The 12,933-nt window shown below is 45.6% G+C and overlaps 1 protein-coding gene across 1 annotated transcript in view; it reads left to right on the top strand.

Annotated features, from left to right (window-relative positions):
• The window catches only part of LOC144684087 (uncharacterized), a 98,241-nt gene extending 91,424 nt beyond the window's left edge, over positions 1-6,817 (top strand). Inside the window, exon 15 of the mRNA XM_078547801.1 lies at positions 4,641-6,817. Coding sequence (XP_078403927.1) covers positions 4,641-4,773 — 133 coding nt within the window. The 3' untranslated portion in view covers positions 4,774-6,817. The remainder of the gene's footprint in view (positions 1-4,640) is intronic.
• Positions 6,818-12,933: the final 6,116 nt, after the last annotated feature.

Genomic DNA, 12,933 nt, shown 5'->3' with positions numbered 1-12,933 from the left:
GCTCCACCAAGTTGTGAGTTGCAGCATGAGCCTCATTATAGCGTCGCTCTGCTGCAGTCTGAGGCTGCCGCCCAGGTATTATCAGTCACGGCCTCTGTGGGTAGCCCTCGTCCCCAAGGAGCCAACCCTGCAGCCTCTGTTGACCCTGGAAGACTACAGAGATCTGTGAGCAACTCAGGATGTAGGCGTCGTGCGCATTCCCTGGAAACAATGTGCGTACCAGCTGCACGTTCAGTGAGTGGAAGCCCTTGCAGTTGATGAAGTCCACTGAGTGTAGCGATGGAGACCTGAGCACCACATGAATGCAGTCAATCGCACCCTGTACCTATGGGAATCCCGAGATCAAGGCGAATCCAATGGCCCTTGCATCCTGGCTGTCATGGTCCTGGGTGAAATGCACAAAGTTGTGTGCCATGGAGAAGATGGCATCCGTGACTTCATGGATGCATTTGTGGGTGGCGGATTGTGAAATCCCACAGAGGTCACCTGTGGAGCCCTGAAAGGAGCCACTGGCATAGAAAATGAGTGCTGCAGTCACTTTCACAGCCACTGGCAGTGGATGCCCTCCATGTCCCCTTGGCGCCAAGTCCTACAGTAAATGGCAGATGTGAGCTACCAAGTCCCTAGATATGCGCAGTCGTCGGTGACACTGGTTCGCCCTCATCTGCAGGAATGGTAGGCGGCATCTATAGACCCTGGGTGGCACTAGGCACTGAGCAGCCTCGGCTCGCTGTCACTCCTGGGCAGCGTGTGCAGGAGCCCCTGCTGCCCCTTCATGAGGTTGCTGCTCCTGCCTTTACGCAGCCAGGAGCCTCAGTCGCTCTGTCCTCCATCTTCTACAGTCTCTGTAGGCCATCAGGCACATACAGCTAGGTCACCAGGATCCATGATCCTGACGTGGTCCTTCTGCAGCATGAAAGAGAGAGAGAGAGAGAGAGAGACGTGGTTATCATGACTGTACTTAGCACCTTTCCTGGCCCTGTGTGACCGCCCCTTAACACTTCCCGGAGAGTGCTGGTCACCCCTCGGATGGCCAGAGATGAGTCCGCTGCATGGCTGCCCTGTCAGCCTGCAACATGGGGTACACTGGTCAAAGTGGGATGCAGAGATTGCAAGGGGTTGTGAGCACCTCCAGCAGTGACTGCTACATGGCCAGCATTGGCAAGGAGATTGTACAACGTGTTCAGTCCAGCTGCACCGCTGTCCAATAAAGTGGTGGTGGACTCGAAGTATGTACAGGGGGTTGAGGGGGTGTCGGGGGGTGGTAAGGTATGTAGTACTTGGTGGCCCTTTGGTGCCTCCGCATTGCTTGCATGGGCGGGCAGGCTAGGAGCCAGACCCCAATCAAAACAATGGCTGCGCCTGATCTGTCTCAGTTTATACAGGTGCCCCTTTTCCTTTCCATTTCCCTCGCTTACCCTGCCCCCACCTCGATTGCCTGCGTGCGGGATGCAGCGCCAGGGCAGCACTTGACTCCCCCCACCCCCACCCTCAGGAGTCACCTCCAAGGCTGGCCAGCAATTGCCCCCAGACACCCCCACCCCTCAGCAGTTGCCTCCAGGGCAAGGCATCAGTTGCCCCTGCCCCCCCAGCACCCATGAGGCCTGTAACCAATGGGCGATCCGTGGAGAACGCTGTTGCTCACTCGCCTCAGTTCCTCCAAAGTGAAGGCCACAAGTGCACGTCGCTTGCATGGTTGTGAAACACATTGGCATGCTTTCCCACTGGCAGTGGATGGACAATACAGTGGGGCAGCAAGAGCCCGGTGGGGTCGCCTTTTAATTATATGCTAATGTATTATAATTAGCTCCCTGCCAACCAAAGGCGGGAAATGCAGCCCGCTGTTGGTGGGCTGAGCGGATGATTGCGGTCTGCCTTCATGCCTTCGTGAAGCAGGCTGCGCCATATTTTCCGTGCATGCCACCCTATCACGCCCGCCGCCAGCGGGCTCGGAAAATTCTGCCCAAGATTGAAGCATTTGCAACCATTTTCAGCCAGAAGTGCTAAATGGATGATTCATCTCAGCTCTTCCTGAAGTCCCCAGCATCACAGATGCCAGTCTTCAGTCACTTCAAATCACTCCACGTGATATCAAGAAATGGCTGAGCACACGCTGTGCAGCAAATGCTCTGGGGCTGGACAACATCCCAGCTCTCATGCTGAATACTTGCGCTCCAGAACTAGCCTTGCCCCTACCAAGCTGTTACAGTACAGCTACAGCACTGGCAGCTGCCCAGAAATGTGGAAAATGGTCCAGGAATGTCCTGTCTACAATAAGCAGAACATTCCAATCTGGCCAATTACTGCCCCATCATCTAGTCTCAAACGTCTGAAAAATGATGGAAGGTATCACCAATAGTGCTGTCAAGTGCATGGCAATAACCTGCTCACCGATGCTCAGTTTGGGTTCCGTCAGGACCACTCAGTTCCTGACCTCATTTCGGCGCTAGTCCAAACATGTTCAAAAGAGCTGAATTGAAGAGATGAGGTGAAGGTGATTGTTCTTGACATCAAGGCAGCAATTGACTGAATGTGGCATCAAGGACCCCTGGTAAAATTGAAATCGATGAGAATTAGGTGGGAAACCCCTCCACTGGCTGGATGGCTGTGGCCAATTATCTCAACCCCCAGGATATGGCTGCAGGAGTTCCTCAGGGTAGAGTCCTCGGCCCAACCATCTTCAGCTGCTTCATCAATGACCTTCCTTCCATCATAAGGTCAGAAGTGGGGATGACTTACCTGGAGAGAGAGTCAGCAGCAGACAGTGGACCGGGCTGCACTTGAGTTCAAAAAAAGTGATGGAAAAATGGCACCATGGCTGGCTGAACTGTAGGAGGAGGGGCATGAAGAAGACTGGAAGACAGTGATAGGGATTTGACAGTTAGAGAACAGACAGGCATTTCTGTGGAGGCTGACGTCAATCCAGCATGGTATGTTGCCTCCCTGGTGTTAGAGTGAAGGATGTCACTGAACAGCTGCAGAACACCCTAAGGGCGGAGACGACATTTTAGGATGGATGTGAAGACATTAGAAAGGGTGCTGATAAGATTCATGAGAATGGTCCCAGGGATGAGGAACTTCAGTTATGTAGATAGACTGGAGAAGTTGGGACTGTTTTCCTTGGAGAAGAGAAGGTTGAGAGGAGATTTGATTGAGGTATTCAAAATCATGAGGGGTCAGGACAGGGTAGGGAGAAACTGTTCCCATTGGTGGGAGGATCGAGAGCAAACAGAGGGCACAGGTTTAAAGTAATTGGCAAAAGAAGTAATGGTGACGTGTGGAGAAACTTTTTCAGGCAGTGAGTGGTTAGGATCTTGCATGCACTGCCTGAGAGTTTGATGGAGGCAGGTTCAATTGAGGCATTCAAGAGAGAATCGGATTATTATCTGAAAAGGATAAATGTGCAGAACTACAGGGAAATGGTGGTACAATGGCACTAGGTAAATTGCTCCTTGAGGGCCAGCATTGACAAGATGGGCTGAAAGGCCTTCTGTGTTGTACCACTCTATGATTCTATGTTCACTGATGATTGCAGTGCTCAGTTCCATTCGGAGCTCCTCAGATATAAAAAGAGTCTGTGCCTGCATGCAGCAAAACCTGAACAACATTCAGACTGCGGCTGATAGGTAATGAGTAACATTCATGCCACACAAATGCCAGGCATGGAGGCACAGTCTCAGGATAAGGGGCTGATCCTTTAAGCCTGAGATGAAAAGAAATTTCTTCACTCAAAGGATTGTGAATCTTTGGAATTCTCTACTCCAGAGGGTTTTGGATGCTCCATTGTTGAATATATTTCAGGCTGGGAGAGACAGATTTTTGATCTCTCAGGGAATCAAGGGGTATGGGGAACAGGTGGGAAAGTGAAGTTGAAGCCTAAGGTCAGCCATGATCGCACTGAATATTGAGCGGGCTTGATGAGCCATATGGTCAACACCTGCTCCTGTTTTTCATATTCATATGACAGAATCTAACTACCTCCCCTTGACATTCAATGGCATTACCATTGATGAGTTCCCAGCTACCAACACCCTTGGTCAGGCTAGTAACTGCTTCTCTCATCAGCCATGACTCAGAGTGCACTCCTGCCTCTGAGTCAGATTATTGTGATTTTAAGCCCCTTTGCACAGATCTGGGCACATCATCCAGGATAACACTCCATTGCAGTACTGAGGGAGTGCTGTACTGTTTAAGGGGCAGAATTTTATCACCTTGTCGCACTGGGTCCATAAAATGTGGCAAGCTGTTCAAAAGTCCATTGACTTTGGCAGGAACGGAGGATCCCGCTGGTGGGGGCTGTAAAATTCCGCCCAAGGTGTCATCTTTTGAATGAGATGCTAATCACATCCTCATTCACTCTTTTAGATGGCTGTAAAAGATCTCAGAACGCTATTTCAAAGATGAGCAGAGGAGTTCTCCCCAGTGTCCTGGCCAATATTTATCCCTCAACCAACATCACAAAAAAAAGGCAAAATATTGCGGACGCTGGAAATCTGAAACAAAAACAAAAAATGCTGGAAAAACTCAGCAAGTCTGACAGCATCTGTGGAGAGAGAGACAGAGATAACGTTTCGAGTCCGTATGAACATCCTGACGTCGTGAATAGTTCTATAGAAATGCAACTCTTTTTCTTTCCTCAGGTTGGAGCAGCTTCTTCCTTCATCAGGGATATCTTGTTTGCTTCAGAACTACCAGAAGATACTCACCTCTGTCGCATTGACCCTCATCGTTGCATGGCTGCTGCAACCATTTTCCTTAGGTGTCTGGCATTGAAACACCGTGCAAAGATGTCAACAGATCTACACGTCCGCTATCATCCTTACCGCAGAGATGCTTCTGAGAAGCTCCCAATGAAGTCCTGTCTGAAAACCATCAAAAAAATTTGATTGCAGATTCCCTAATTCACAACATCTAAAGAACATGTTGGTCCATCGAAAATTTCAAGTCAGACCCACATTAAAATTCCAAATGAAATCAGGTTTTGGTTTACTTTTAGAGTGGGAACATTTTGAGATTGTTAAGGGGAGGTATGTTAATACTGGGATTATGGAACACTGTTAAATTTAGGGCATTTAATGATAGCATCAAACACAATCAGCTCTGATATAGCAGGGTTAAAGCTCCCTCTTCATTGCCCCAGCAATGTGTTTCAGCCCAACCTCCTTAGAAGAGCATCTGCAGTGCACTGGTGTAACAGATTTCCAACCCAGTCAAAATGTGGTCACTGAGTTAAACTGACCAGGTTAGTACCAGTTCTGTGAATCTGCTTTCACTGAGATTAGAACTGAGACTGTCCAAGCAGTTCCACTTAGTTCTACATTTTTGTTTCTCGTAACTAATTCTGTAAGTTTCTCATCCTCAAGTGTCTGCTTAAATCCCTTTTTAAATTATTTCTGGGATCAGCTTCCATCATCTTTTTACAACAACAACTTATATTTATATTGCACCTTTAATGTAATAAAACCTTACAAGGTGCTTCAAAAGAGCATTATCAATCAAAGTATGACATCAAGCCACATAAGGGACTGTTAGGTCAGATGACCAAAAGTGTGGTCAAAGATGTAGGTTTTAGACTTGTCTAAAAGGAGGAAAGAGAGGTACAGAGGCAGAACGGTGTAGCGGCAGAGGGAATTCTAGAGCTTAGGGCCTTGACAACTGAACGCAATGCCACGAACAGTCGAGCAATTAAAATTGGGAATGCAAAAGAAGCCAGAATTAGAGGAGTATCTCATAGAGTTGTGGGGCTGGAGGAGATTACAGAGATAGGGAGGGGAAGGCCATGGAGATTTGAAAACAAGGAAGGGTATTTTAAAATCAAGATGTTGTTTGACTGGGAGCCAATGTAGGTCATCGAACACAGGGGTGATAGAGAAATGGGACCTGGTGCAAGTTAAGACACGGGCAACAGACTTTTGTATGACCTCAAGTTTACGGAGGGTACAATGTGGGAGGTCAGCCAGGAGTGCATTGGAATAGTTGAAACTGGAAGTAACAAAAGCATGAATGAGGGCTTCAGCAGCAGGTGAGCTGAAATGGGGCATAGAAGTAGAGCGATGTTGAGGAGGTGGATTTAGTGATGGCACAAATATGAGGTTTTTAAGCAGAATGTTCCAGATCCTGACAACTTTCTGTGTGGACACAATTCTCCTCATCTCTGAATCTATGATGTATAGTTTTTGATCCACAGGCCAGAAGGAATATTTTTTTCTCTATCTACTCTTATCAAAACCTCTCATCATCTTGGAAACATCTATCTATTAGGTCAAAGCTAAAAGCAAAATACTGCGGATGCTGGAAATCTGAAACATCTGAAATATCTATTAGGTCACCTAACCTTCTCTGTTCCAAGGAGAAGGTCTAACTTTTCATAACTGAAGGCCCTCATCCCAGGTAACATCCTGGAAGACCTCCCTGAACTCTTTCCAAGGTCTTAATTAAGTTTGTAATATGTAAGAAATGGATATATCATTCAGGATAATGGTCTGATACATATATTGAAAATGATAAAGTCCTACACATATCTATGATGATCAAAACCCACACATGGGCATGTAAATTGGCAAATTAATTTCAATATAGATAATTGTGAAGTATTGCACTCAGGTAAGATAAATAAAGAGGTCATACTGCTTGGTGAATAAGACTAAGAATAAAGGAGAATAAGGACCTGGCGTACACATCACAAATTACAAAAGAAGTGACGCAGGTTAACAAGTCTATAAAACAAAGTTCTAAAGGGATAGAATTGAAAAACAAAGAAGCTGTGTTAACCTTGTATCAAATTTTGATTAAACCACACTTGGAATACTATGAATAATTCTGGTTTCCATATTATTTAGATTGATTATGAAGTAGAACAAGGAGCTATCTAGAATTTTAAAAAATACTTTACTGGAGAAGGGCACTTTCTCAAGAGGGATCTGACCCTGGCAAATTGGGGTGAAAAACTAGCAGGCAAAAGTAGAATTGAGTGATGGGCACCCTTTGAAGAGGGTATAGTCTAAGTGGGGAGAAGCAAAGCCAGATCTCGTTGGATGAATTACAAAGGAGCTAGAAAATAGAATGAAGCATGAAAAAGGAGCGTATGATATGTCAGTTTGATAATAAAAGCTGAATATAGAAAGTTCAGAGGAGAAGAGGAAAAATGAGAGACAAAGGACATTAGGAGAATAGATTGATGGTTAACATCAAAGCGAATCCAAAGGTCTTCTAAAATATTTTTTTAAAGGCTTGAAACTTGTAAATGTTGATGTTCAAAGGAACTTGGATGTACTCGTATAAGGAACACGGAAAGTTAACATGCAGCTGCAGCAAGCAATTAGGCAGGCAAATGGCATGTTAGTCTTTATTGCAAAGGGATTGGAGTACAAGACTAAAGAAGTCCTGCTACAATTATATAGGGCCTTGGTGAGATCACTCCCAGAATACTGTGCGCAGTTTTGATCTCCATATTCAAGGAAGGATATACTTGCATTGGAGGCAGATCAGGGAAGGTTCTTTAGATTATTCCCTGGGATGACAGGGCTGTCCTATGATGAGAAGCTGAGTAAATTGGGTCTATATACACTGGAGTTTGGAAGAATAAGAGGTGATCTCATTGAAACATTCAAGATTCTGAAGATAGCTTGACTGAGTAGACACAGTTTGTTTCTCTGGCTGGGGAATCACAGGGGCAGTCTTAGGATAAGGACCTGATCATTTAGCACTGAGATGAAGAGAAATTTCTTCACTCACGGGGTTGTGAATCTTTGGAATTCACTACCACAGAAGGGTTGTGGGGGCTTCATCGTTTAATACATTTAAGACTGAGATAGACAGAATTTTGGTCTCTCAGAGAATCAAGGGATATGAGAAGCGGGCAGTAAAGTGGAGTTGAAGCCTGATATCAGCCATAATTTTATTTAATGGCAGAGAAGGCTTGTTGGACCATATAGTCTACTCCTGGTCCTATTTCATTTTTTTTCATTTACGGGATGTGGGCGTCACTGGCTAGGCTAGCATTTATTGTCCATCCTTAATAAATGTTGTCAGAGGAATGGTGGGTCAATTAGAAACAATATTGGAGAAATATTGGTAGAGGTAGAGGCATAACTGAAGCGTCAAATGAGTACTTTGCATTGGCGTTTACCAAGATCAAAGCTATGGTAAACTAGGTGGTTTTCGGAACACTGGATACTTAAAGTGGGTAGGTCATTTGGTCTAAATGGGATACATCCTACGATATTGGGGAATTACGAGTAGAAATTATAGATGTTCTGACCACAGTCTTCCAATCCTCCTCAGATACAGAGATGGTGCCAGAGGGTTGTAAATGTTACGTGCTTGCTGGTTTTGGTGGCGTCTCGCAGCTGCGGTGTTTGTAATCTCAGTTTTTCAATTTTTTTTCAATAATGGCTGCCTGGATCAACTTGTAGAGTTTTTCTCGCTTTAGAGCAATGTTCTCTGGTCTCAGAACCGTTGAGTCCCAGCTTTCATTGGGTGTTTAAAGCTGCCTACTCAGTTGCGATTAATTTTTAATTAATTATTATTTTTTTCTTTGTTCAGAGCGAGCTCGGCTGCCATGCTTTCAGGCGCCAACTCAGGAATCGGGTTTTTCGGACTGCGATTTAAACAGCAATTTTTGAACCCTGCAGTATTTAACATTTTTCAGGGCTTATTATGTCATAGCTATGGTCATAGAGTCATAGAGGTCTACAGCACAGAAAAAGGCCCTTTGGTCCATTGAGTCTGTGCCAGTCAAACGAGTACCTAACTATTCTAATCCCATTTTCCAGCACTAAGCCCATAGCCTTGTATGTCATGGCATCGCAAGTGCACATCCAAATACTCTTTAAATGTTAAGAGGGTTTCTGCCTTTACCACCCTTTCAGACAGTGAGTTCCAGATTTCCACCACCCTCTGGGTGAAAAAATTCTTCCTCACATCCCCTCTAAACCTCCTGCCCCTTACCTTAAATCTATGTCCCCTGGTTATTGATCCCTCCACCAAGGGGAAAAGCTCCTTCCTGTCTACCCTATCTATGCCCCTCATAATTTTATACACCTCAATCTTGTCCCCCCTCAATCTCCTCTGCTCTAGGGAAAATAACCCCAGTCTATGCAATCTCTCCTCATAACTAAAACTCTCCAGCCCAGGCAGCATCCTGGTAAATCTCCTCTGCACTCTCTCTAGGGCAATCACATCCTTCCTATAATGCGGATTCCAGAACTGCATGCAATACTCTAGCTGTGGCCTAACCAGCATTTTATACAGTTCCAGCATAACCGCCCTGCTCTTATATTCTATGCCTCGGCTAATAAAGGCAAGTATCCCATATGCCTTCTTAACCACCTTAACTACCTGTCCCACTATCTTAAAGAACTGGTGGACATGCACACCAAGATCCCGCTGATCCTCGGTACTTCCCAGAGTCCTACCATTCATTGTGTATTCCCGTGCCTTATTTGTCCTGCCCAAGTGCATCACCTAACACTTATCCAGATTAAATTCCATTTGCCACTGATCAGCCCATCTGACCAGCCCGTCTATATCCTCCTGTAATCTAAGGCTATGCTCCTCACTATTTACCACCCCACCAATTTTCGTGTCATCCACGAACTTACTGATCAACCTTCCTACATTCAAGTCTAAATTGTTTATATATACCACAAACAGCAAGGGACCCAACACCGATCCTTGTGGAACCACAGTGGACACAGGTATCAGTCAAAAAAACACCCCTTGACCATCACCCTCTGCTTCCTGCCACTCAGCCAATTCTGGATCCAATTTGCCAAATTGCCTTGGATCCCATCGGCTCTTACCTTCATTATTAGTGTCCTATGCGGGACCTTATCAAAAGCCTTGCTGAAGTCCAAGTAGACTACGTCAAATGCATTGCCCTCATCTACACACCTGGTCACCTCTTCGAAAAATTCAATCAAATTGATCAGACATTACCTCCCCTCAACAAAACCATGCTGACTGTCCTTGATTAATCCCTGCCTCTCCAAGTGTAGATTAATTCTGTCCCTCAGAATTGCTTCCAATAGTTTCCCCACCACTGAGGTTAGACTGACTGGCTTGTAGTTCCCTGGTTTATCCCTTCCTCCCTTCTTGAATAACGGTACCACGTTGGCTGTCCTCCAGTCCTCTGGCACCTCTCCTGTGGCCAGAGAGGCATTGAAAATTATTGGCAGTGCCTCTGGTATCTCCTCCCTTGCCTCACTCAACACAGCCCGGGATACATTTCATCCGAGCCTGGAGATTTATCTACTGTTAAGCCTGCCAGACCACTTAGAACCTCCTCCCTTTCTATGCTAATTTCTTTAATTATATCACAGTCCTTCTGCCTGTTTCCCATACTCACGTTTTCCCGCTCACTTGTGAACACCGACACAAAGTATTCATTTAGAACCCTACCTATATCTCCCAGCTCCACACACAAATTACCACTATAGTCCTTAATGGGCCCTACTATTTCTATAGTTATCCTCTTACTCTTAACCTACTTGTAAAATAACTGGATTTTCCTTTATTTTACCCACCAATGCTTTTTCATGCCCCCTTTTCGCTCTCCTAATTTTCTTTTTAAGTTCCCCTCTACACATTCTATACTCCTCTAGGGCTTCCACTGTTTTGAGCCCTTGGTATCTGCCATAAGCCTCCCTTTTTCTCTTTATCCAATCCTGTATATCCCTCGACATCCAGGGTTCCCTGAATTTGCTGGTCCCACCCTTTATCTTTACTGGAATACGTTGGCCCTGTACTCTCCCTATTTCCATCTTGAATGAGTCCCACTGCTCTGACGCAGATTTATCTAAAAGTAGCTGCTCCCAGTCCATTCTGGCCAAATCATATCTTATTAAAATCGGCCTTCCCCCAATTTAGAACTCTGATTTCTGGCCCACCCTTGTCCTTTTCCATAACAACTGTGAATCTAATGGAATTATGATCACTATCTACAAAGTGGTCCCCCATTGATACCTCTACCACTTGCCCGGCTTCATTCCCTAACCCAGTTAATGTTGGGGAAGTTGAAATCCCCCACTCTTACTACCCTATTATTTTTATACTTCTCTGAAATTTGCCTACATATCTGCTCTTCTATTTCTCTCTGACTGTTTGGCGGCCTATAGTACACTTCCAGCAATGTGATTGCTCCTTTTTTGTTTTTAAGTTCTACCCACATGGCTTCATTTGAGGAGCCTTCTAAGATGTCATCCCTCCTTACTGCTGTAATTGATTCCTTGATCAATATTGCGATACCCCCTCTTTTTTTACCTGCTTCTCTGTCTCGCCTGAAGACCCTATATATCCTGGAATATTGAGCTGCCAATCCTGCCCCTCTCTCAGCCATGCCTCTGTGACAGCAATGACATCACACTTCCATGTGTTAATTTGTGCCCTGAACTCATCTGCCTTATTCTTCAGACTCCTTGCATTAAAATAAATACCATCCAACCTTGCCAAGCTCCCTTGTGCCTTAACTGGCCTATAATTTCTATGCCTTCCAGACTCACTTGCTCTCTCTTCTAATTTTGGCTGTGCATCTCCCCCTGCTGAACCTCCTCTCAGGATCCCATCCCCCTGCCAAGTTAGTTTAAACCCTCCCCAACAGCACTAGCAAACCTTCCCACAAGGATGTTGGTCCCATTCCAGTTCAGGTGCACCCTGTCCACCTTGTACAGGTCCCACTGCCCCCAGAAACAGTCCCAATGTCCCTGAAATCTAAAGCCCTCCCTCCTGCACCATCTCTCCTGCCACGCATTCATCTGGACTAACCTCCTATTTCTATACTCAGTAGCACGTGGCCCCGGAAGTAATCCAGAGATTACTACCTTTGAGGTCCTGTTTTTTAATCTGCTTCCTAGCACCCTAAATTCTGCTTGCAGGACCTCATCCCTCTTTCTACCTATGTCGTTGGTACCAATATGTACCACGATCCCTGTCTGTTTGTTCTCTCCCTTTAGAATGCCCTGCAGCTGTTCAGTGACATCTTTGACCCTGGCACCAGGGAGGCAACATACCATCCCGGAGTCACGTCTACAGCCGCAGAAACGCCTGTCTGTTCCACTTACTATCGAGTCTCCTATCACTATTGCTCTTCCCCTCTTTTTCCTCCCCCACTGTGTAACTGAGCCACTCACAGTGCCACAAGTGTGGCTGCACTCCCCAGAAGAACCATCACTCTCACCATTTTCCAACACAGAAAAACAGTTCTTGAGCGAGATGCACCCTGGGGATTTCCTGACTACCTGTCTGACACCTTTCTTCTGACTGATGGTCATCCATTCCCTCTCTGTCTGAACTTTGGTGACCACGTCTAAAAACGTGCTATCCATGAAACTCTCAGCTTCGCAGATGCACATCAGTACCTCCAGCTGCCTCTCAAGCTCCGAAACCCGGAACTCAAGTAGCTGCAGCTGTTGGCACTTCCTGCACACATGGTTGGTCAGAGTGCAGGGAGCGTCTAGGACTTCCCACATGTTGCAGGCGGTACATAACACGGGACTGAGCCGCCCTGCCATGCCTCTGGTTGGAAAAAACCTATGTCCAGGAATTTAAAATTTTTAGCTCACCCCTGCTGGTTCTGCAGTCTGCACACCGTGGGTATTGAAGCTGGACTTCCATAGGATTCAAAGGAGTCTTCTGCTGCACTGAGGAATTTACTTTCTACCTTCAGCTTCCACACCTTTCTTTGATGCTTTTCTCTGGCGATTTCCTTCTGCAGCTTGGTTTCTTGAGCTTTTCTTCATGTCAGAATGTTTCTTTGATTTTTCCTTCAGTTTTCCAGGATTTTAAATTTCTTCTTCAATCTTTATGATGTTTTGAATTGTTTCATTTGCTGCCACCATGTGCTGGGTGTAATTTGGTAGGTCTTATTAAGGTATTTGTAGTCTGAGGTAGTTGAACAGTAAGTAGTTATTAATTCCTAGAAACTATATACTTAGG

Source organism: Cetorhinus maximus, chromosome 8 (genome assembly GCF_964194155.1).
Source record: "Cetorhinus maximus chromosome 8, sCetMax3.hap1.1, whole genome shotgun sequence".
NCBI classification, from domain to species: Eukaryota; Metazoa; Chordata; class Chondrichthyes; order Lamniformes; family Cetorhinidae; genus Cetorhinus; species Cetorhinus maximus.
The sequence above is the reverse complement of the archived record's forward strand: the minus strand, read 5'-3'. Positions and strand labels throughout refer to the sequence as shown.